Here is a 24,968-nt window from a genome sequence, read left to right as displayed (position 1 = left end):
TAATTAATTATGGTTTTGATGTCTATTGAAATTCAGGCCTAATCTATCGTGTACCGTAGGTTCTAATAGATCATATTCAAACGATTTATTCATATCAAGGAAGCATGGAAATAGTAATATTAGGTATGTCATCAATGACCTTGTATTGGGATATGTCTCGAAAATCTACGCAAGTAGTTGAGGTTCATCAAATCTCAAGTGCGGTGTAGATCATAAACTTTGTTGAGTGGTTAGGCGGTAAAGAGAAATAACACTTTCACTAGGCTACGGCTACTCTGCTATTTATTTCTCCCCACGTCACCGTCTCACACAATTGATGAGACCGACCGACCGACCATGTTTACAAAAAAGACAAAAATATTTTGAAAATATAAATTTGGAATTATTTTTTGTTTGTTCTTATACTTTAAAACACTAATGATTTTGTAAACTTTTAACGCAAAACATGCACTTCTTCTCAGGGGATGGGTAAAAATCTATTCATGTATTATAACGAAACGTAACCAAATCCCAAGAGGAAAAGGTCAAGTTATATAACATATTACAAGAAAAGAAAAAAAATAAAAATAAAAAATACGCAATGCCTGGAACAATATTCTTAAAATTAAAAAGCCTAACGTGTATAAAAATAAATTTGGAACAAATCCACCTCCACTGTAGTAAATATTACCATCCAAAAACTAATTTTAACTTGGCTTCAATAAAATCGAAAAAAGTCATCTTATATTGCTGCCAATTTTGCATAAGCAACTACAGAGTGAATCAGGGTTAATTTCCAAATCAAAAATATCTCGAAACTTCTAAGCCTTCTAAGGCTACTACAGTTGTTAAATGCCATTGCAATGAAAAGGAAATTTTGATTTGATATATGTGGCCGTCAGCTGGGTGTGTGCGGAGGGAGAAAGAGCTCGGATTTGAAAATTTTCAAAGCACAATTTCATTGGGAAATTTCCCTTTCCGCGCATGGCCTATTCAAGCATGTTTCAAGAGTTTTTAACAAATTTTTGCTTTTCAGGAAAGAGCCACGAGCAATATCTTTTTCTCATATATTAAAAATGTATTGTACACGCAAATTTTTTTTTACATAGTAGATGCGTTCCTTCGAAATCCGTGCAAAAAGGGAACCGTCTAAAAAACGCATCCGATTTATGGTAAATTTGGGGATATGCTCCACAACTTGAAAAATCGTCTAAGATGAAAAAATTGTAAATATTTTCTCAAAAAACCGTGCAAAAAAAGTAATAATGATTTTATTAGAAGAAATAACGAGTAACATTTCGGTTCAAAATTGTGCTTTGAAGGGGGAAGATGATGTTATATTTCGACCTGTGCTGCAGGCGCATTAAGGATTTTTTTCGTGAAAATGCTTTTCCCTGGGCTTAAGCACTTTCTAACGGTATTTGGTATCGGCTTAGAGAGATTTATATGGGTAAATATTCAGCAGCGTTTTCTTCTTCTTGTTTTTTAACCCATATATTTTTCTTGGAGGTTTTTGGCGAGGAAGCCAGACATTTCAAGGAAAAACTTTCGCTTAGAGAATGAATTTCATTGTATCTCTTCCAGAAAGGACAAAGTATCTGTTAAAGCAATGAAAGGAGACCCAGTTTTTTTACAAAATGTACTTTGGCTATCTCTCTCTCTCTCTCTAAATTTTTTAAATGAAAAAAAAAGTACGTAAAATTGGAATAGTGGCACAAAGTCATGAATAGTGAGCAGTGAAAACCGTTTACGTGCGCAAGCCTTTGATAAATGTGTTCAACTACTATTTATACTAATGGAAAAGCTGATTGATGGTCGGTGATGGCTATGGTAATGTTATTCGACATTCGAATTTAATTACAGCATTCATGATATTCATAATGTTTGCTTTTTATGTAATGAATATAAATAATTGTTTTCTTTTATTTTTCCCATTTGCTCATGATAGTGCGCATTATTTTTCTTATGAAACATTTAAATAAACATTAAGCCAACCTATGATATAATGTCTTTGTGTATGCCACAACCCAAGCCACCAAAGAATGAAATGAAGTTTTTTTTTTTTTTTTTTTTTTGTCTTCCCATTTTGCGTGACAACATAACATACCAGATGAAAGTATGACGGTTTATATGTCTCGGAAATAACACATAAACGTATGTACATATGTGTTTGATGTTGAAATGTTATCATAAAACATGCTAAACACCACTACTCGGTAATAGCCGTCATGAGAGTGCTTCACATTGGAAAGTACAAAATTTTTAGTTTAGATGTTTGTTGTTGTTATAGTACAATAGTTGTAATAATGATATATATATATATATATATATATATATATATGAAGACAAGGAAACAAAAAAAAGGAAAAGAGTTATTTTTCAAATGCATTTAAAGTACGTATGTGTCTTGGGTTAAAGTGTAAAAGAAATCATCAAGTCATTTGCTGATCTGTTATCCTATATCTCTTTTTTTTTTCTTCTGTATTTTCTGTTTTTGTACTTATTCTTTCATTGTTATAAGTTGTGTACTTCTCACTTTACAAAGAGATTCTTGTTTCTCCTAACACATATAAACGAAAGAAAGTCCGTTAGGCATGAAAAATTCCAATTTAAAATTCTATTAAAAATATGAACTGAAAAACCATCGCATATAACTATTAATACACATGCAAACATTAAAAGTTTCATCTATATATATATATATATATATACATATATGTACAAAAACGTTTTCATTAAAATAAACATAGAATTTTGAAAGCAGCAGTAGCAGCAGCAGCAGCAGCAGCAGGCCATAAATTATAATCGTTTTGATAAAGTCCTACAAGTATAATCAAAAGTACAGTTTGTTTTATTGTAGGTGTGCACATGCATGCATACGATTTTATACGGTAAATGTCTGCTTTTTACAATTATTATCGCTATGAAAAAAAAGAAAAAAAAAAAAAAAACGCAATCTCGTATATCTAGAAACGAAAGAAAGAGAGAAAAGAGTACGATTTGCTTTAGTCTAAAAAGAGACAGGAAGTGAATGGAACGCGAGGAAGAGGGTAAGAGTTAAGCGAAACAGCTAGCTAGCAGACAAGGGAGAACAAGGATAAAAACATACAGACATACAAATTTTGAATAAAAAATAATTAAAGTCATCTAACGTAACGTATACAATTTATATATATATACATATATATATATATATATATATATATATATATATAGCGTAGTACTATGAGTACTATGCATATCCTATGACTTGTTTTGAATTGTTAAAGTTAACAATAGTTTGCAAATGTGTACGTGTCTCACGTAGCACTCTTGAAAAAACTTGAACATTTTCTCTACACGCTTTAACGATTTTAATTACATTGCATATATAATAATAATTTATACATAACGACCTCTGAGTCGAACACTCCTAATATCTCTCCAATGCCGAAACGAAATGTTATAATAAATGTAAAACAAAAAAGAGAAAATATGAAATTATTTGTTACGAGATATTCTTACGTTCAATAGCGAAGCAGTTAAAATAAAAAAAAAGTTAAAATTTTATGTTTTAGTCGAGGTTCAAGATTTTCAAAAGTCTTTTAAATGCAGCGACGTTATGAAGTTCAAGTATTATAAACTTTATTCAGCTTAAATATAAATGCAAAATATCGTACTTGAAGCTATAGGCATTTCGCCTATCGTCCGTGATATCATGCTTCTTATATTAATTGTTTCAAGATGATTTGCTTACTTTAACTAAATTCTTTTCTTTTTTTTTTTTTGAAACAGTCAATGAAACGACACTTATTACGCATCTTCCCGAGCAATGCGAAATCTTTGATTCGATATAGTTATAAAACTTTCAATTATTTCATTATGCTATTTATTGTTCAACTTCCGCAAGCTGACAAACGTGATAGGAAGAAATCTAAGCCTAGGTGCATAAGGTTTTATTTTAGATCTTGAACTCAAGTTTGAGAATTGCCTTGACTCGTTCTCGAACGCGGCCAGAATTACTAAGAAAAATTCAAGATATTCTCAATCCGTTCGTTACCACGGTCCTCTTGGGGAGAACAATCGTCATAGCTCAAGATTTTTTAAACATCTTTACAGTTGAAAAAGGCGTTTATTGATGGCGATTATTAATGGAAACACTTTCCATCACTTTCTCTTCAACTTTTTGCCATTTTTCTGGCAACGTGGTTATGTGTGTATCGAAATAACGCAACTGATTTGGCAGTGATGCAATCATCGAATAATTTTCGTACTTCTTTAGCATTTTGAAAGCGTGTGGCAGCCAAGCGATGCTGCATCGACCATAGTCATAATCGCAAAGCTCTATGTCTGGCGCGTACGTTGCTTGCGGCAAAACTTCCCATTCAAGCTGCACAACAGTGCATATTTGACAACTCTTGGAATGTGTGGTCGAGCGTTGTCAAGCAAGACGATGACTTTGCCTCTGTTAATCGCTATTGCTGGTTCAGTAGACGTACGCCGTAACAGATTAATTCAGTTTTATCAGCTGGTAGTATACTACACCTTGTTGACCCCAGCATATGCACAGCGAAACTCCATGCCCATCAATATATTCCGCTCGGACGGCTCGTATCGGCTAAACCATAACTATTTTCTTTTGACATGTTTTTGCCTGGCAAGGAACGAAACCATCATGTTGAAACGGTTCGCAATGCCACTTTCAGACATCTCGTGTGGTAGTCATTTTCCCGCCTTTTCGATCTTTTCGTCTCGCAAGTAAACGTTTAGAAACAATTTATTCATTAACTGCTAAGCTGGGTCGGGTTTTCGCTCAATTGGTCTTGGCTTTGAACTTTTTTAGTCTTCCAGGCCATCAGGCATTTAAGCTTTTCAAACCACAACCGACAATTACATAACGATGGAGCTGCACTATAAACTTCTGCAAATGTTTGATGGGTTTCGACGGCAAATTGCTTTAAATCAAATAACAAAATTAACGAAGATCCGAAATGCAATTTTGAGAGTTCCATGATTAGCGTCTGTCTGTATACGCTAACCCGCTCAATAATAGTAACTGCTAAACTGTTATTTTATGTAAAGAAAACTCAAAAGCATCGAATTTAACCGTTGTGTACATTGATATTTCGCTGTACTCTGTCTACATCTTCACCGGTAAATGCTACCGATCAAGATACATGCAAGCACTACATCATACGACAACAGCCGGAACAGATTTTACGTATATGTATTGTGAGCAGTGTACACAGATAAAATAAAAGCTCTTTTAAATTGACGGAAACATACGATGTTGAGATTTAACAAGAAACGGTTGTGTCACATGTATGTTACGATTGGTAGCGAACAAGTTAAAGATATTTCTATAGACTGCTTTCAGTAACTTGTACGAAATTTAACAAAAAGTAGCCCTGATACGAATTTATTTATAGTGTTGAGTACACGATATGCGCGTTGTTCTACATTAGTTTGTCGCTTCTATAGTTTGCAAGTCTGTTTTTTTTTTTTTTAAGCATATGATTACGAAGCTGTTTGTCACTTTGTGTCCTTTTTTGTTCTTTCTTTTGTTAGCTATCGTCAATGGTATTAATAGTCTTTTAATTAAATTTGTTTCAATTTCTTGCAAAGAGAGATATAACAGAAAAGTATTTAAAAACATTCATAGAGCGGACTATTTTTTTTTCTTTTTTTTTTTCGATGCTAGGATTGAGTTTATTTGTGCATCATTGCGATGTTGTCAGTCCTGTACTGCGTAGTAGTCTATACGTTGCACACGGTTTCTCTTGTTTTTCCATACCTCAATTTTTTTTTGTCCGCTATTCGGAACTATGGCGCAGTTTATTTTATAGTAACCAAAAAGGGCAAAGCATGCATACAGTTTCAATACTCTTTTGAGTGTTTTTCGCTTTCCATGCAACTTTCCAAACTCCCGGTACATCATCAAGAAGATCAAATTCAGAAGAGATGTTTTTATGAAAACATAATTTAGGAGATGCGGTGTGGCGTGCAATCTTGATCTTGACGGGAAGTAAGAACTTAAGCACTTAACTTACTCCCTACCAACCGTCGTGTGAAAGAACATTTAGTTTACTTGCTTAGAATGCACGAAATACATGTACGCAAAATCTGTTCCAGTTGTTGTCATATAATGGCGAAAAAAGAACATGGATTCTGGCGGATGTTATGCCCAGGGGATCTTGATAGCGACCGGGTTAAAAAGTATACATGCCGATTCGAATAAATCGGTACATAATTTTCCACGTAAGGTAGAAACGAAGGAGGTCGGCGCATCTTAAATTGCCTAAACTAATTGCCAACAGCCAAACCTTAAATGGCCGACGGACAAGAGTATAGAGAATATTACTATGAAAAATGAAAGCATTATATTCTCCTTATATCTTATGAATCAAAAGTCGCTTAAAGCCTTGAAACGTTATCATCATAAAGTTACAAATTTTATAAAAAATTTTTCTCTTTTCTTGTTTTGTTCTCGTTACAGTTTTCGTGCATCTACGAGATGTCTGAGTGATATTAATTATAAATAAATGTAAGAATGCTTATCAATGAAAATTTTTCTAAATAATTAAAGCAATATAACAAAGTGCATTCAAAATTCTTTAATATATATAAATAAATAAAGATAAGTGAAGGCAAAATAAAACAACAAAATAAATAAATAAATAAATAAATAAAAAAAATAAATAAATAAACTAATAAATTAAGTCTTTCGCAAAACTAACTAAAGAGAGCAAAACAAATAGAAAAATGGGCAAGAAAAATTCGAAATTGAAGCAGGACACCATTGAACGCCTAACAACAGATACATACTGTAAGTATTACATTACTTTACCGCATACATATATGCATATATATGGAAAACAGGAAAGAAAGCTGCTATAAATCATTTCACGGGAAAATGCGATTGTTAAAAGAAAAGCAAAAAACATAAATAAATATGTTGTTATTGTTGTTATTATTATTATTGCTGTTGTGTTGAAACGTGAAGCAAGGCGGCAACGGGTAAACCAAAATCAAATCCTTGAACTTAATTTTCAGAAATTTTTGGCAAAAAGCAAAAAGGATTAGAAGAAATAATAATTCCCTTTGCTATTTCTAATGCACACACACACACACACAAACACACAACATGGGAAACAACAACGACGGGACGAATACACGGATACATTTACTTAGGTGTTAATGTGGAGTGGTACGATGCGTGCTCTGCACGTGCCAAGTAAAATATCTTTCTTAAGTGCGTTGTTCTTCTCTTCTCTTCTCTTCTCATTTTCTTTTCATTTTGTTCTTGGCAAAAAATCCTACTACAGTGTAACAATAATTCACACAATATTTAATTTACATTTCGCAGTTTAATTATACTCTTTTTCTCAAGACTTTAAAACATTTTAAAGAATCTGAGGTTTAGCTTAAAAGAAATGGAAGAAAATTTATGGATTCGTTTTCTTTGGGGCATCAAAAAAAAGTTTTCTCTCCTAAGGGAAGGTTTAAAGTTCAACAGCTTCACCAATACAAGACTTTTTATACATAGTTTATAAAGATTGGTCTTGGATAAGAATGGTCTTTTCCCTTTTGAAGAACTTAATACTTAATTTTAAATAATTAAATTAATTAAATTAAGCATGCAAGTTGAATTTACATAACTCTTTCCCAATAGAAGTTGGACTATAGGTTTTGCTTTATGGCAAATGTTTGGCTTTAAGAATTTCAGACGTGTGTGCATCATTGCCAAACGAAAAGACTTTTCGAACAACCGAATAAGGATATGTGTCAAGGCATAAGGAGGAAATTATATGATAGGACAAAGTTGCCTTCTCATCAAACTTCTATAACGAATTGATATTTTGACTTTTTTGCGACTCATAGTTCCATACATCACTTGTGCTCCAAGTATTAAGTTTGCGCGCAGAGGAACTTGAGATATGCTTATCTCTTATGAAGCCGATGTGAACTTATTTGTTTCGCTAACCATCGTTTGTTGGATTTTGTTTTTTTTTTTTTTTAATATAATAAATGACTCAGGCAATGCCACCTATTCGTGTAGCACGGTCGAGGCAAGGAAGGAGAGAGAAAAGCGCAAGAAATAGGGAGGTGGTGTCCGCAGCCACGTGGATGTGTACCCAAACGGCAAGCGTTATGCCTTCACCGACTGTGGCACTGCTCGGATTAAAATCAAATATCGTCTATGATGTCACGGTAGCGACATATGCGATATATGATATTGCTTGAACAATCGCACCTCCGAAGAAAGTGGTCCTACGATGGCTGCAGCCTAATGTCCGCATGAAACAGTTACACGTCGTGTAACTGCATTCGTTTGATGGCAATTGCTTGCACATTTTCCGAAATTATCTTGAAAATGAAAATTAGTTTCGTCGCTAGACATGATTTTATTTCGAATTGTAGCTCAACACTGCTCAACAATGTGCTTTGATGTAGCGTTCAATTTGTAATGATCAGGGCCACGTTGTCTTTGTTTTTTCCTTTTTTTTTTTGCGTTGACAACGTACCTATCGCACAAATTTGAATTTTGCATGAATTGTCTGATGCCTTATACTATTTGACTTTTCATACGCAATATAATGTTCCCGAGTGTAAATAATTTATACGCATTCATAAATCTGTATGCATAGCGAAATCAATTCATTCAATTTGTGCTGTTCAATAAATTTAGTTAAATAACTTTTCACATGCTCCCCAATATTATTTACAATTTAATAATATAAAATTTAAAGCACAAACCTACATATATCTATATATGTATAATGCATTGAGTTGGCAATGGGTGAAAATGATTGGAAATGGTATATGAGGAGAGAAGCATAGACATATGAAAATAATTACGTATTTAAAGTCACAGGTATGCAAAAGCCTTTCAATCTGTTTATATCAACAACTACAGTTACAAACACAAGTATTTACTGGAAATTCATTATGTACAGTTTGATCGGTGAGTGCATCGGTTTATTAACAGACTATAAAATTAATTAATTCAAAAGTTCATGCCTTGCTCGGCGATGCAAATAAAATTTGTTCTAAATAAAAGCCGCACGATGGAATGATATTACGTAAGTGTTACTAAAAGGCATCGTCAAGGATAATATCAAGAAGTAAGACAGCTATTTAGACGATGGCTTGAATCGCGAATAGCCATCCTTTGAAAAAGTTTTCGTGAAATAATAAATGAGTTTTAGATGGCATTACTCATCGATATCTCAAATTCATATTCTTTAGCAAGAATCAGTTTTTGTAAATTGTTTTAAAAATTACACTGCTCGTCTAATGCTTTATGGCTGTATTTCTGAGAACTGGACTGATAGCTGATAAATTTCGGCTATATATAATAATAAAAAATTTCTCGCGTTTACTTACTACATGACATTATGAAGTGTGTGCTCGAGTGCAATGTTGATTAAGCTGTTGATTAATAAGCTCTTGAATGTTTCCCCTCTCGAGATGATTATTAAGACGAAAATTCACTGCAATGGAAGGTACAGTTTAATGAGAGTTTTGACTAGTTTTCAAATGTCTACTGTTCCATAGAATAAATAGTAGACTTGAACAAGTTAAACCATCAACAGAAACTCAACATATGCCTCATGAAATATTCTTTAAAAAAGTAAATGAAATTCAAGCTGCCCTCTAAAAACACCATTTACTTGCTTTAAACTTTCACTGAAGTGAACTAGTATACGTTGAAAATACTACAAATAACTTACAGTAGGCACGGCTTACTAAAAAACTTTTGTTAAAACTTTTGCGTTTGTAAATTTAGAACTTAAAAATCATGCAAACATGGCTTGCTTTGTAAGCGTAAACGTTTTATTTAATAACAGAATACCATTATGTATAACAATTAAAGGCGTTTCAGTGCGCCCTACACCAATTTGCTTTCTTCTTTTCTTCATATAACGAATTTTCAAAATAAGTCATTATATTGGAAGTAATCGCGAAAGTGGTCCGACCAGCACCATTTTCAACAGCGTTGAGCACAAGACCACCAGATTGACAGAAAGTATAAAAAAAGTTGATCTATACCGAGTTCTTCCGAATTTCGTACACGTCTGCACCAACTTAATATGCCCTTGTAGGGTACAAAAATATTTCAGCATTTAGAAGGTATTTTTACAGCGTGCAATGCTTATATGACACCCTAGGTACACGAATCATATCCCAATATAGCATATGTAACTGCATGCATGCTAAACAGGGCCTCATACTATTAGTAGAAGAAGAATATGTAAATATGTAAGTAAGACAATTTCGTCCTAGAAAGACTGCAACTTGATCTATTGGAAATCAGAATATCTTCTCGCGTTTTCCAGTCGTCCGCCGCATTTCAAGCTTTCAAGTTTATGCATTTTAGAATATCAGTGAGATTCATTTTTTTCTTGTTAACGCTTTCAAAATTCAAAAATAAGTTTGAAACTCTGGTAATCGGTCACCTTGGATTAACTTCAGGGATATGATGACATAGTGAGAACCGTGAGAATTATATGCTTGGGTACATCTTTGAATTGATTCAATAATTTTTCAAATTGGCGATCCAGGATGAGAAGGACGGAAGGACGGAAGAACGGAAACCGAAAGAATTGCACAGAAAGTTTCCACATTATAGACGAGATTAGAAAGACCGAGAGAGAGAGAGTTACAGATCTGATAGATGTTTAAATTTTATATAGACACCATCTCACTCATTCCTATATATATATATATATATCTGATAGGGAATTTAATTGGCATAGCTTTCCAAATTCTGGTTGCTGTGTCTGACAATTCGAAATTCGTTTGCAAAAAATGAAATCTTTTATTTGATGAGGTTTACTTTAATGAGGTTTACAATGCATAATTAACTTCATCTTCCTGTCCTTGTCCCCGCTTTTCTCCATACAATTTCAGTAAATTTAATTTAAAATTAATTTTCTGCTGTGTGGTTTCTGTACACAATTTTCGCATTCCTTTAAATGTGCATTAAACCAAAAATGCACACATACATTACATATATTTACAACATATATATATACATAACTTTATATGCTAAAATTTGTCAAACAAATACTCATTTAAATAAAGGGGTCAGTATTAATAGCCATATAGTTTTATATTTGCTTCTACTATGAAAATTGTGATTATAAAATAATTCGTATAATAAATTTGATCGATGTTCATATACGGAGGGCTAAAGGTGTCAATTAACCCTTAGCTCGAATGCTGTTAAATTAACATTGATAATATTGATAGTTGATTTTGTCGTACTAACGATACTAATAACGACTTTGTCTGCCAGTCAGGTGTAATGGGTTTATGTTTCTGTTTTAATAAAGTGTTTCCGGTATTACATTAAAATCTTTAGTGTGTGTTTGATTAGATATTGAAACTTGTAGCACACACTGGGACATATCTATGGAAACGAATCATATTTGAAATCTCAAAGATTGTATATTTTTGGAACCGGAAGAAATGCTTGTCGCGTTCACACACACTTTTTCTGCAAGGCGACGCAAAGAAGTAAACATTCATCTTACAAAGTACGCGATTTGTTGAAGGCAAACTTGCTTGCTGCGACCCTGCTGCGTTCATGGAGAACCCTAAATAAAGTAATTTGAGATGAAGGATCCATCTGATATATAAACAATACAGCCAACGGGTAGGTCGTAAGCGTCTATCACCAAAAGTGAATTCAATTAGCTTCCAAAAAAAAGCTCCCTCCACCTTTAATATATCCTGTATATATCTGTTCTTATTAAAAAAATTTATTCGATTGAATATCTAGTGCCATTTGATGAGGTCGTACGGAAATTGCTGGGAACAAAAAAAATATAACCTATGAACAAGAGAGTTTATAGTCGAAGCGAGAAAAGCAAATCTCCATTAACGATAATGCTGCCGCTAATGAGCATATTAAACTTGAGTTCGAGCGAGGCTAACCCTGTTGGAAGGCAGCTCAAAAATTTGGTAAACCTCACCAATTCCAGCAACGTCTGAGTTTCGTTTCCTTTTTCTGGCAACACTAAACAGTTTTTGCCCAAAGTCACGCAGGGGACGCAACAATGAGGCTGATCCGATTCGAGAAAAAAACAACAAAAACATTGAAGCAAAATAACGCATATTGGAGTGCATAAGATGGCGGCTGGCTCCCCGATAAGAGTATCACAAATCCATTTTTCCGTCCGAAAACACAAATCTTTCTAGACACACGCAAACATATATATATATATATATATATATATATATATATATATCTTTTTTTTTTGAACAAGTACGGGTAAGACATAGGTCTATTGACTTTCGCCACACACTCATTTACATATGGTACATCTAAGAGAGGCGAATATGGTCGACCCGATATTTGAAGTGAGTTTAGAGCTACATGGATATATGGAATTTATGTTTGTCATATTTGTTTAAAGTTAACGAAAAACTTGATTTACTTTTTATGATAGAATAGAAGTGTCACAGACTACATTTTGCCCATTTTCATAACTAAAGTTTTCGGAGCAAACATAATTTGTCTGTGAACATTTTCTATCCTATATAAACTACACAAAAGTCTTAACCCATAGCCGTTTAGACGAATGATGGAGGAGAGAAGCAGAAGAAAACACTAACAAGAGCATTTTGGGTAAACATGTGTGCGCGTGCACGTCATGTTGTATGCACATGTGCCTCTTACGCCATTAACTTACAAATTTTAATTATTGTCTAAAGCAATGGTCAACAGCACAACATGTTTCAAGTGTTCATATATGCACGTTGCACGTCGTGCGTATATAAGTAAGCCTTAGGGAATAAAGAAGAAGAAATTTCAATTACTTTTAGTTAAATGCAATAATCTTGTCATTGTTATGCTATGAATATTTTAAATAAAAATTGAAATAATTGGCATTTACTTGCTCGCCTTCTCTACGTTACACACGACAATTATAAGCTTATAAGTTGTACATAGTGAAAAGTCCGAAAGCCGTGTTCGCTTTAGGGTTTATATTGAATATTTTTTATAATTTTGATTCTATATATATATATATATATGTAGTTATAACGAGAAGCTAACTAATCGATGTTTATTTTTCATATCGTTTCTTGTGAAATGAATTGTGACGTTGTCGAGCTTGCAATTGACACAACTGACTTATAGTAAGCAAATTGTAGTTACAGTTGCCGGATATTAAAAATGTTCACTTTGATTCAACAAATTGTAGGTTATTGGCTCCCTACCTTTCGGATACCCTTTAACACTATGTTTACTTTAAGTTCTACAACAAAGGCAGACATATCTGAATACTTCATGATATTTTCATCATTTAAAATATTACTAATTAGTAAATTTGGCCCTCCTTGGTAATACATCAATTTTCTGTTTGCGAATCCAAGCCATTTTAGATATTCAGCACCTCTAAGTACTTTACACCGAAACAATGCGTAGACTTTGACGCTTATGAAGAACGCCTCAAGAATATTTTTTCTATAATGAAGTGTGCTCACGAACACTTGCAGGCTCAGACTCACCCCATACTCCATTCCTCTTTCTGGTCGCAAAAATTCGGAGAATAAACCAAAATCCGCAAATTCTTAAGTTGCTCAGTGATCAGTGATCCGAATGACAGAAGAAACCAAAAAAAGAAATGTTTTTTTTTTTTGTATCAATTAGACAAAATCTTCAGATCTTCTCGAACCCATTTATTTAGTACGCAGAAGACAATTTCTTATAGCCCATTTCAGACGTTGATTTAAAACTTTAGCAGACATACGTTTTGACGATACAAAAGCCCAATGCAGACTCTGATGTGTCAATCGATGCAAAGGCAGTTAACAAATTGTTTACTAATGTCCATGTGTATGGCGGATTTAAAAGATCCGCGCCAGGATAGGTATCAAGCCATCTGAAGCGTTTGTTTTCAAAACTTGTAATTAGTCGTATATCTATATCTGCCCTGTGCCCTAAGTTAGAAACAGACATATAACTGTTAGTCTCTATTGCAAGGCGTCATAAATATGCGAAAAGATATGCAGAGAGAGGGCGTAGTCTGAATAGTAATCAATGCGAAAAATTCCGACAGATTAGACAAATAGCGTTTGAAATCTACTCTTTTTCTGTTGTAAGTACTCGCATAGATGCGATACTCGATCAATGTCCTTTCGAGGATAATCGCAAACATGATCTTAATAGGCAAAGTTTTTATATATATTCTCTTAAGGTAGAGAAGTAAGGTTACGAAGAATATATGGTTTCCCTAATTAAGGGCCTTGCAATGACTCGTTAGAAAGTTAGGTGTGATCGAATGTTAAATTATGATTACAATTATAGATGCGTCAGTTCTCGAAATTCGTTTAGAAGTCTCGTAAATGCTTCGACAGAAAATTTAGCCAAACTTACGCTTTTTTAATCCAATTAATACCTGAATTTTATGAGATCCTGTTGCTAGAAGAAATCTTGAATAGCCATAAACAAAGGTGTAGAGTAAAATGAATACTAAAAACAGTGAGAAATAACTCTTGCGTTGCTTATAAATGATTTTTGTCTATTGAAATACTACTAAATGTGTTTAATGGATTCTTGAATTTGATAATAATGAAAAGTGTGTGACGAATAATGATGAATATATGAAATTGATGGAAGGCTGTTAGAGATTACCGATTATATAATCACTTTCTATAATCATTTTAATCATTGTTCAATATTACTTTCTTGCAATTATCAAATAATCTTAGCAAAGAGACGGACACAAGTACGAAAATGAGTCAACTTTTAGTGAAGACAGAAATGTGGGCGAAACGCGATAGGATGATTTCACGCCAGTGCACATAATTGATGTGAAATTCGGCATTTATGTGGACTGGAAAATATTGACAACTTGAAATTGAAAGAGATGAGGATGAAAGAGATATATATATGCAAAGCTGCAACTGATCAGCTTTATTAAGTGAATCAAATTTTTATAATTACAATTTGTTTACTACTCATATAAACAAATGGGATTAATAAAAAATTTCTTTGTTCTCATTTATTCATTTCGTTGCAGTCACCGAAAAAGAAATAAGACAATGGTAAGTCTTTCGTAAGCTACATTCTTTTCTTATCTTGCATACATTTTTTTTTTTTTTTTTTTTTTTTTTTTTTTACTTTAGGTTTAAGCTTTGTTTTCATTTTTAAAAATTCCACTATCTATGAACTGAACTCTATCGTCTTTACTTTTCTATTTTCTCTTTTTTTTACTTTCATCCTTCTTTTTCCATTTTATTACTTAGGCACAAAGGTTTTCTAAAAGACTGTCCGAACGGTTTACTTACAGAACAAGTAAGTAATTCTAAGAGTATTTGTGTTTATGTGAGCCTACGTGCGTGCATGCGTGATTATGTATGTGTGCGTGTGATGCGCTTATATTTTAACAGAAAAACGCTACTTATCAAAGGATAATGCTTTACTTAAAAAGAAATTAAGGATTAGCAGCCATAAAAACTTTGCATAAAATTCTTGTAAAGTAAGAAAGAAAAACGAACGAAAATATATGAAAAGTAAATCGAAACCGCTGTTCAAATTATAGAAAAATAGTATATTTTGTTGTTGGAAACCACGTTTTATTTTTCACTGCACAGTTAGAAGTGATGTGCTACAAACATACTCTTCTCCACGACTCAGCTGCTCTTGCAGTGTTGCCATATCGCGATTATATTACATATAATCTAGGATTTCATATAAGTTAGCAAAAGGAGTACGAAGAGAATGAAGGACAAAGCACTTATCTCCAGCAAACGCTATATCTTAGAGTGAATTTCAGATGCTTACCACGTGTGCTTACTTTTTATTATATCACTAATTTTCTTTATGTATTAGAAATTGCGTAGTTTATAAATAGCATCAGAATCGAATGAGCTCCACAGTGCAGGAGAACTTAAGCAATTGAACGAAAATCGTGCCCAATCACTAACTTAAGTCGTTTCCTTCTCTAGTTCAATCTCTACTTAAGACGTCAATAACTGAACGCCAAATTCTTGCTTAGGAATATTCCATCTCAACGCGTAGAAACGATAGAAAGAGATCAGGTACAATATTCGCAAAGAGCCTTGCCCTCAGCTCCTCAGTTTTACCACAGATTGTATGGTAAGCGACATCGTCGCTTTGAACTTACTTATCGAAGACTCGATAGCCTTACAATTTTTCCACACCTTGCTTGATAAAAAGTGATGTCAATTGATTCCCTTCACGTAAACTCAGCATTAAATAATCAATTTCTACGTCTATGATTACACTGGTTGTGTAGCTTCAGGTACTTTTATCCTTCTTTGAGGCACAACTGGGACACGATGCTGAGAAGGATTTTCTTTTTTTGGGAATAATATTTATCTTCTTCGATACACAGTTAATATCGTTCGATTTGAAATTAAATACCTGCGTGCGCGCATGATCCACTTGAGTATGACCTCCGGTTGAAGGAAACTCGCGCATAATTTACGGAAAGCTTCTAACAAAAATACTTAACCTTTAAGATTACAGTTTGGATGATCCTTGCGTTTCACCATTACGCCGTTAGAGAAGCAGGTGTACGTTGATAAGAATTGTTTCACAAAATGTGCGACTCTTCACTCATCCGCGAACGGAACTAACGAAATTAGGAGCCGCCTATAGGACGAAAGATCGGACATTTATCCGGATTAGAAAATATTGACCAAGTTGCAATTTTTCTATATTTCCTTCATGTAGGTGATAGGGTACGGTACCTGAAATTCGCTTCAAAAATGAATGTAACATTTTTCCTAAAAAGCTTTCACTCAGTCTAAACTGAGTGTAAAAAACCTGAGGAGTAAAAAATACCTCATACCATAATTGTGCTTTCTCCATGTAATTATAAAACTGATGGCATCTAGAAGAACAGAGAGCATGTGCACTAAAGTGTATTGCACGCTTAAAGTCGAAAATGTAATTGAGTTGACAAGAGTTATGGAAACCAAAAGGTTTATAAGGTTCTGGTAAAATTGAAATCGTTTTCAGCGTCACAAAGTGTCCAAAGAAGAGATTCGATCATTAGCTGATCCTCATAATGCATTGAAAATTAAATTCTCTGCGCATTCATTTTCATAAAAAAAAGAAGCGTTAAGCACAACTCTTCAGAGCGATATATAATTGATGTCTTTGAATAAATTCGAAACGGTAGCAATATTTTCATGTGATCTTTCAATAGGTTCCGAATTACGATTTGGGTTATTTTGTAAAGATGATCGATATGCCTTATCATACACAGCTAAGCAATAAGATGCGATTGCGTATTGGTTCCACAAAAAATGTTGACATGAGATTTTAGCAAATAGTAAATCTTCAAATAAACGCAAACCGGATAAGAGATCTGTTAGACTTGTACGCAAGAATAGAATATTTTTTGCTTTAATTAACTTTCATCATCATTGCATTGGTTTTCATATTTTGGAAACCGTATGTATAATAGTTACATAATCGAGTATATAAAAAAGTGCTTAGGGACAAGCAAATTGGATTGAATTTCCGGGTTTGTTGCAACAAACATATAAACAGAGTACACGTTAGCTTTCGATACTGAAGAGATCTGACTCTCTGTGATTCTATTTTTTATTTACTTATCTATTTTTTTTTGCTTTCAATTACTTCACCTTATCCTGAAGTTAAGCACTAGCAAAATGTATGTATGCGTATAAGTGTACTTCTATATATCGCTATATGTAGTGCTAAGAATACAAATCTGCCGGAAGTGTTTTTCAGTCATACAGTAATATAGAACAAAGAAAAGAGAGAAAACCAAAAAAAAAAAAAAAAAAAAAAAAGAGAGAGTACCTCAGCTAGTTTGTGCGACCATTAAGGGAAAAAGTCTGCAACCATTACGATTAGACAATTTTTTATTCTATTTTAACTTTTTCTATTACGCCACTGCTATGCATTCGAAGTATTCATGCATTTTTATGGACATATATATATATATATATGTGCTTTATGTGCTTTTTGAAATTGTTTAATATTTCCTTCTTTTTAACAAATGAAAAATATTACCGTTTTTTTTTTTGCTCTTCTTTTCAACGACGCCCACAATTCTTGGGTTTTTCATGCTTATGAAGTTAGCTCTGTATTATAATATTCTTGACTTTCGTGCCTTTTTGCTGAATAGTTCCTCAATTTAATAAATATTTTTGTGTGTATTTAAGTATCTCTGTGGAAATATGTGAAATATTTATATATATATATACATATATATATATTAACGCATATAATGTAATTATGTAATTTATTATTATATACTATGCCATAGTTTATATGCTTGTTTGTTTGTTTGTTTGTTTATTTTCTCATATTTCTTAAAGGGTTTTATAAAGATTTACAAACAATTCTTCCCCCAAGGAGATCCTAGTAAATTTGCCTCATTAGTGTTTCGTGTTTTCGATGAAAATAATGTAAGTACTTACATGTATATCAACATATATATTTAAAAATTTTAAAAATGCAAAAAAAAAATGTAAATAAATAAATCAATTGAAAGTTTTCGATTTTCGCTTTTTGTTCATCATACATCAAGGTAGCCGCGAAAATCGTTCATTGACACAGCAGATATTACCCCAAACGCAAAACAGTCTGCAATTAATCTTTTCATTAAGTATTTCTTATGCGTATTTTCTTCTTATGTTCCAATATTCAATCTTCAATATTAAATTTTATCTATGACCTATGCCGCTTGCATTAAGGCTTTTTTCAACTAGAAGAAGAGTCAGTTAAAATTTCTCATTCAATAGAACTATTATTGCGAGAGTTGTCTGCTAGATGTCGCGTGACCTACTTATAGTGTCACCAATCACTCATCTGCCCATTCCTCCTTGGGTATGTGGTATTGCCAGATGCGATAGTTTCATTTATTTACGTATAAAAAATTACTTTTGGGATTCTGAGTTCTTCTTTAAAAGGATTGGCCGACAAACTTAACTAAACCAACGGATGATTTGGCGCACTTACATGAAACTAGAGGATTCTTTGGTCCTTTCGATCAATAAGATAACATTTTTTTTTATGTCTTTTGTTTAAAAAAAAAAAAAAAAAAGCAAACGCTTTTCACGTGCACTTGAACAAAATTTATTCCCGATATTCATCGTACATGTACACTTCGTATAGTTGGCATTTTAGTTCAACTAAACTATTCCGAGATCACTTTTAGTTAAAATGGAATAGAATTTTAATTTAGTTTGATTAAATGTAAAAGATTTAACTGATGCATCGATTTGTTATGTTTATGCAAATCGAACATCAGACCTATGAATATGTATATACGTACTGGTCAAATTGTGTGTAATTAACATGAATTCATAATTGCATTAACGGGTCTTTATTTAATATTTTAAATTAATTTTTCGTAACTTTAGGACGGTGCGATAGAATTCGAAGAATTCATCAGAGCTCTTTCGATTACATCAAGAGGCAATTTGGATGAAAAACTGCAATGTAAGACAATAGTTGATAAGAAAATCATATTCGTCTTAGGACGAATTCTAAATACCCATCCACCAAAATAGAATATATATATATATATATATATATATAGTATATGTATTAAAGTCAGTTTACGTTTTATTCTTCTTTGCTAATTGTGAGCATATAACATATGTACATACAATCAGAAATTTTTATTTATTTAAATGCATTTTTGCACGTCCAGAGCAACGATAACATTAACTCATGTACGATCTCCTTGTAACGTACTCTAACTATGTTTTAATGTCATTTAATCAAGAGTTACCGCACCTTCAATGTTATGCGATTCTTTAAAATAATCATTTGTACTGAACTTGCGACAGAAAACATACAAAATAATAACTATCATGCGAGAAAGGCGAGATGCGTCTCGTAATAAAGAAACTTTTTATTATAATAAGCCCTCTGGTCGCCCACGCAGCTGCTATATTTAGCATTCGATAATTGTCGGCCTTTGAAAGGCCTGAGCATGAAGCTTTTTAGAGACGGCACAGTCTTTCTAATCAGTGTTTGCTGAAGAGTACATAAGAAAACAGATGATAACAAAAACTCTGCGAACTAACAACAGATGTCCATGGCTCGTCTGCAGCATGGATTCAATATGGATATCAAGTTTCGCATCGTCACTTGCATAAAATTATGGACGATAATACCGGATTTATCAGTGAGGACGTCCCTGGCCGATATTCACCTTCTTAGGTTTAATTCTAGTCCTAACAAGCATCAAAGTTGAGCGGATAATATACATTTGTCGACTAAGCGTCCTAAATGTCGAACGTCAAGAAAGTCGAACCTTTACCAATACTCTTGGTTACAATTGTAATATGCTTTTTAATATATAAATTTGTATATCTTGCTATAAAGTACCTATGATATTTTTCTGGATTTTTCCACAGGACGTTCAATTATATGTCTACTGCAACAAACGTAAAAAGCAGTCGCGTACAAGAATCCTCTTCTATAGGAATTCTTAATATACAATTTTAGATTTGGAATATGCACTATTGCATGACTTAGTGTTAAGGGCCGATGAAGCCGGAGAAAACGGACAAATGTAAATATCGTGTAAATATATTTATATATATACATAGATATGTCTAGATGGCATTAAATGCATTAAAGTCCACATGTCAATGTTTAAAAGTAAGAGAATTTGAGAAATTGAAGTGACTATACGGTACCAAATAATATAAGATCAGAGAAAGGGAAAGGTCGAGTGGTTTGAAAAGATCTCATTACCGTCGTGAATTTGAATTTGGGTATTATTAGTGAAGTAAGTATTAAAGTCTCTGGCCTTCTTATGTTTGTGTACCAATAGTGGGCGTGTTTGTAGAAAAATATTACATCACTTGTAGGCAAATTTTCGAAAAGCAACGAATTTTGCTTTCCGGCAACACTTTCCAGATCTTATAGGCTCTAACAGGCGATTGACGGAAGGACACGTAATAGGAAATCTCGACTTAGAGGCGTACTAGCCCTTCAAAGTTTTTTTTTTTTTTATTAGTTATTGCAACGATCTGACAATGTTTGCATGTCTTGGTATCCTGCGGTGGTGGTTATAAAAAAAATCATTTTTTCTGATTTTGAAATGTAAAATATTGATGTGATCTGCTTTTGTTCATCTTAATAGGGGCCTTTAGATTGTACGATGTTGACAACGACGGCTATATAACAAGAGAGGAAATGTACAATATTGTAGATGCCATCTATCAAATGGTGGTAAGTAGAGATCAATATTAATATTTTTGCATTAAATTTTTTTTTTTTTTTTTTTTGTGTTTTTATAACTAACTAAACGTTTCATCTTTCGCTTGTCTTCTCGTCTTATCTTCTTTACCCTTTTCTTTTTCTTCTTCTCTTTTTTCATCTTCTTCTTCTTCTTTCTTATAACAAGGGACAACAGCCACAAACTGATGATGAGAATACGCCGCAAAAACGGGTGGACAAGATATTCGATCAAATGGATAAAAATCATGACGATCGTCTAACATTAGAAGAATTTCGTGAGGGTAGTAAAGCTGATCCACGTATAGTACAGGCGTTAAGTTTAGGTGGTGATTAACCAAAAGATTCTTAGTTTAATTCTGTTACAGATTAAACGATACGAACAAAAAAAAAAACAAAAAACAAAACAAAAAAAACAAAAGAATAAAATGAGAGAAAAAGGAAACCAGAAAATATGGAAAGAGAGTAAAAATTTGATGAAAAGAAGAAAGAGGATTTCATTTAATTAATTTATTAACAAATAAACAAAGTGTCATACATACGTAGAAACAGAATATACTAAAATCAAAAATCGTTTAAGAAAAAAACAAAAAAAAAAAAAGAAACTAAAGGATACGCCTCGCGTTTTATTAACAGAAAAAAAAAAAAAAAACAAAACGAAATCAATACTAAATAAATTAAATCGTATTTAAATAATTCAGGAAAACACTTTACATATTGTGTATACAACACATACATGTGCTTATATTCTCGCTCAAAAAAAAAAAATAAAAATAAATAAATAAATAAAAAAAAAGAAACACTTTAAACATAAAACTTTTAAACACACTTTAGAATATTCAAACACAAAAACCACACACATATTCCAAAGGAAAAAAAAAAAAAACAAAAACGCACACACATCCAACTGCAAACCTCACACATAAATTACAAGCGCATACCAAAACATGTTGTTATATAAGGATCTAGTGTGTTAGCTTTGTAAAAAACAAAAAAAAAAAAAAACAGTCATATGAGCAAATGCAAGCCTTGCTTGATAGGCGTTTTTCGATACATGCATATAATTGTTCATCACGCTCAACAGCAAATGTTGTTCAAGCCATATATATATATATATATATATATATATATATATATATATGTATATAAATACATAATTAACAACAATTTTGATTAAAGCAAATCATAATTATAATAATAATAATAGTTTAAGTCTATTGGAAAACTATTTGAGGAAAATTTAACACCAATTTATAAATAAATTAAAAATTAAACAAAACAAAAAAAAAAAAAAATAAATAAATAAATAAATAAACAAAGCGCTTTTCAACGAATAATATTTTCATACACCTCCATATATACATAAATCTAAAAAGTAGTCTTAAATGTTGTTGTTACAATGTGTGTTTTCTTTTTTTTTTTTTTTTGAAAGCATTTTTATAACAATTTTGATCAGAAAATCGTACGATATATTGATATAAATAAGATTTGGTGGATACTTAAAAAAAAAAAAAAAAATTTATTTTAATTTTCCTAAAACTCTTGTTCATATATGCAGCTAATTGTATCTTTAGCCAATTAACAGCAAGCAAAAGCTAGATTTGATATATATATATATATATATTTATATACATATATATGTCAAATGAATGATATATGGGATAGATAATACTATGATAATCGTGTTTGTCCGTTTGTTAAACATTTCGCATACACATAGAAGTTAATGACAGCAATCGGTCGACATGAAGCTTGAAATTTTAGTCGGTCGATAGTTGATGGGACTGGATCACTGGACTTGGCACGACTAGGGAGTTTGTTATTTTATAGTTTAAACATGATTTGGATAAATTTCGGTTTCTTTTATGAAAGCTTTTTTTTAAAAGCTAACAACAAAACAAAGAAAGTATGAGACGCTAAGTTAGATCGAAAGCATGTTGGGCAGGTGGGCATAAATTCCTTTTCAAATGAACCGTGAGATTGGCAAGATTTTTTTTGTGTAGATTATCCGTCAATGCTAGTACATGATGGTAAACGTATTCATGAAGTGAAACATTTCATGAAGAATATGAGGAAAGTAATAGTAGTAGTAGTAGTAGTAGTAGTAGTAGTAGTAGTAGTAATAGGAGTAATAGTAGACAACGTATGCCTTCAACTGTTAAAGTTCATTCAGTTAAGCGTAAATAAATGAGTTGTGAGCAAGGCTTCATTTTGACAGAATGCGTAAATATTGAACGTAGAGTCACTTAACCTAACTTAATCTCTATTATCGATTATAGAATTAAGGCAGATTATTAAAATGAGAGAAACCGGTTACCTTTTATGACAAAATTGTAGATCAATTAAAGTCGCAAGAGATACCATACCGACTAATATCAAAGGCAATTTGCTCAAGATACAATAGATTCGTCAGCAATCGTCGTATCGTGTCATTCATTCATTCTTAAAATTTTGTAATGACTAAAGTGAAGTAGTGCGTTGTTGCTGCAACGTCTATTACCATATTCTAATTTCAATTAGGTTTTCAAAAATTCCTTCGATAATTGTTATCGAATTTTGGTATTAAAATAAAATATTATTTATGATGAAATTTTTTTTAATTAATTTTTTTTTTTTTTTTTTCAATTACAGCGAATAAAAGGTAAACACATCAAAAAAAAAAAAAAAAAAAAAAAAAAACTAAAATTCCAGGCATGTTTTGTATTTTCGCTTTTTTTTCATTTAGCAATAATCGAATGCATGTTTTTTTCTTTAGCAAATGAAAATTTTTAACGAACATTATTAAATTTAAAGTTAAAATTTTATACAAACCAAAATTAATAATTCTTTCACACACGAACAAACACATTTAAACTTTCTCCTTCGTCTTTTCACCTCCTCTCTATTAATTACTAGATAATAAAAATATAAATTAAAAAAAAAAAAAAATTAATAATAATAATAAAAATAATAATAATAATAATAATGATGATAATATTAAAAAAACAAAATGAAATCTATATTAAAAAAAAAAAAAAAAAAAATATCAAGTTTAATCACCATTCTAAAATAATTTCTTTAATTTATATGTGGTTCAGCTTTATATACTTGTTTTTTCCTCTTTGCGAATATATTACGTGCGTTTTCTTGGCACAAGCATACGTATATTCATACACAAACGCAAACACATATTCATACGCATTCATAAAGGTACAGACCCGGCCATAAACAAAAACACAGACACACGCACGCACATATTAAGATAGAGACAAACAGACAGACAGACAGATAGGCTGATAGACAGACAGACACATACACATACACAAACAAACAAGTCCCTACACAAGCATATGTATAAATTACTTGCTATGCCTGGGAAATGTACGTAAAATGTATGAGCTCTACACACGTGCATTATTATTAAGTTTTCTATATTTTCCACTTTTATAAATAAATTGTAAATTTATTTAAACAATATTTTATATGCATATGCATATATATATATATATATATATATATCACAGATGTATGTAATAATTATATATATATATATATATATATATACATATATAGATAGATACATAAATGGATTCACATACACATATGTGAATCACCTATATCTGTGTATATACATGTATATATATGCCTATATATATATATATATTCTTAATCGATGTTATTGTTGTATAAATCGACATATATATATATACATTTCTCTTTGTGTAAACAGTTGAAAATAACGTCTTTTCATTTCTTATTCTTGATTATATTAGAAATTTCCACATTTGTACATTTTTCCTAAATTTATCGCTTA

The 24,968-nt window shown here is 32.1% G+C and overlaps 1 protein-coding gene and 1 long non-coding RNA gene across 3 annotated transcripts in view; both read left to right on the top strand.

Annotated features, from left to right (window-relative positions):
• Positions 1-6,529, top strand: part of LOC119644836 — a 37,979-nt gene extending 31,450 nt beyond the window's left edge. The window contains exon 2 of the long non-coding RNA XR_005248576.1: positions 6,455-6,529. This is a non-coding gene — a long non-coding RNA (uncharacterized LOC119644836). The remainder of the gene's footprint in view (positions 1-6,454) is intronic.
• Positions 6,530-6,602: 73 nt separating this feature from the next.
• Positions 6,603-21,604, top strand: LOC119637812 (frequenin-1-like). Of its 2 annotated transcripts, none has more exons than XM_038034154.1 (7): positions 6,603-6,784; positions 14,994-15,018; positions 15,220-15,268; positions 18,295-18,384; positions 19,342-19,420; positions 21,081-21,169; positions 21,354-21,604. In XM_038034154.1, exons 1-7 carry the CDS (start codon positions 6,721-6,723, stop codon positions 21,510-21,512), a joined length of 555 nt encoding a protein of 184 aa, XP_037890082.1. In that variant the 5' UTR covers positions 6,603-6,720; the 3' UTR covers positions 21,513-21,604. The 2 variants fall into 2 exon arrangements, with proteins under 2 accessions (XP_037890082.1, XP_037890074.1); XM_038034146.1 differs by having other exon boundaries at positions 21,345-21,604.
• The last annotated feature ends 3,364 nt before the right edge of the window (positions 21,605-24,968 follow it).

The sequence above is a fragment of the Glossina fuscipes genome, unplaced genomic scaffold (genome assembly GCF_014805625.2).
Source record: "Glossina fuscipes isolate IAEA_lab_2018 unplaced genomic scaffold, Yale_Gfus_2 0, whole genome shotgun sequence".
NCBI lineage: Eukaryota > Metazoa > Arthropoda > Insecta > Diptera > Glossinidae > Glossina > Glossina fuscipes.
Note: the sequence above shows the minus strand (reverse complement) of the source record. Positions and strands in the feature narration are given on the sequence as shown.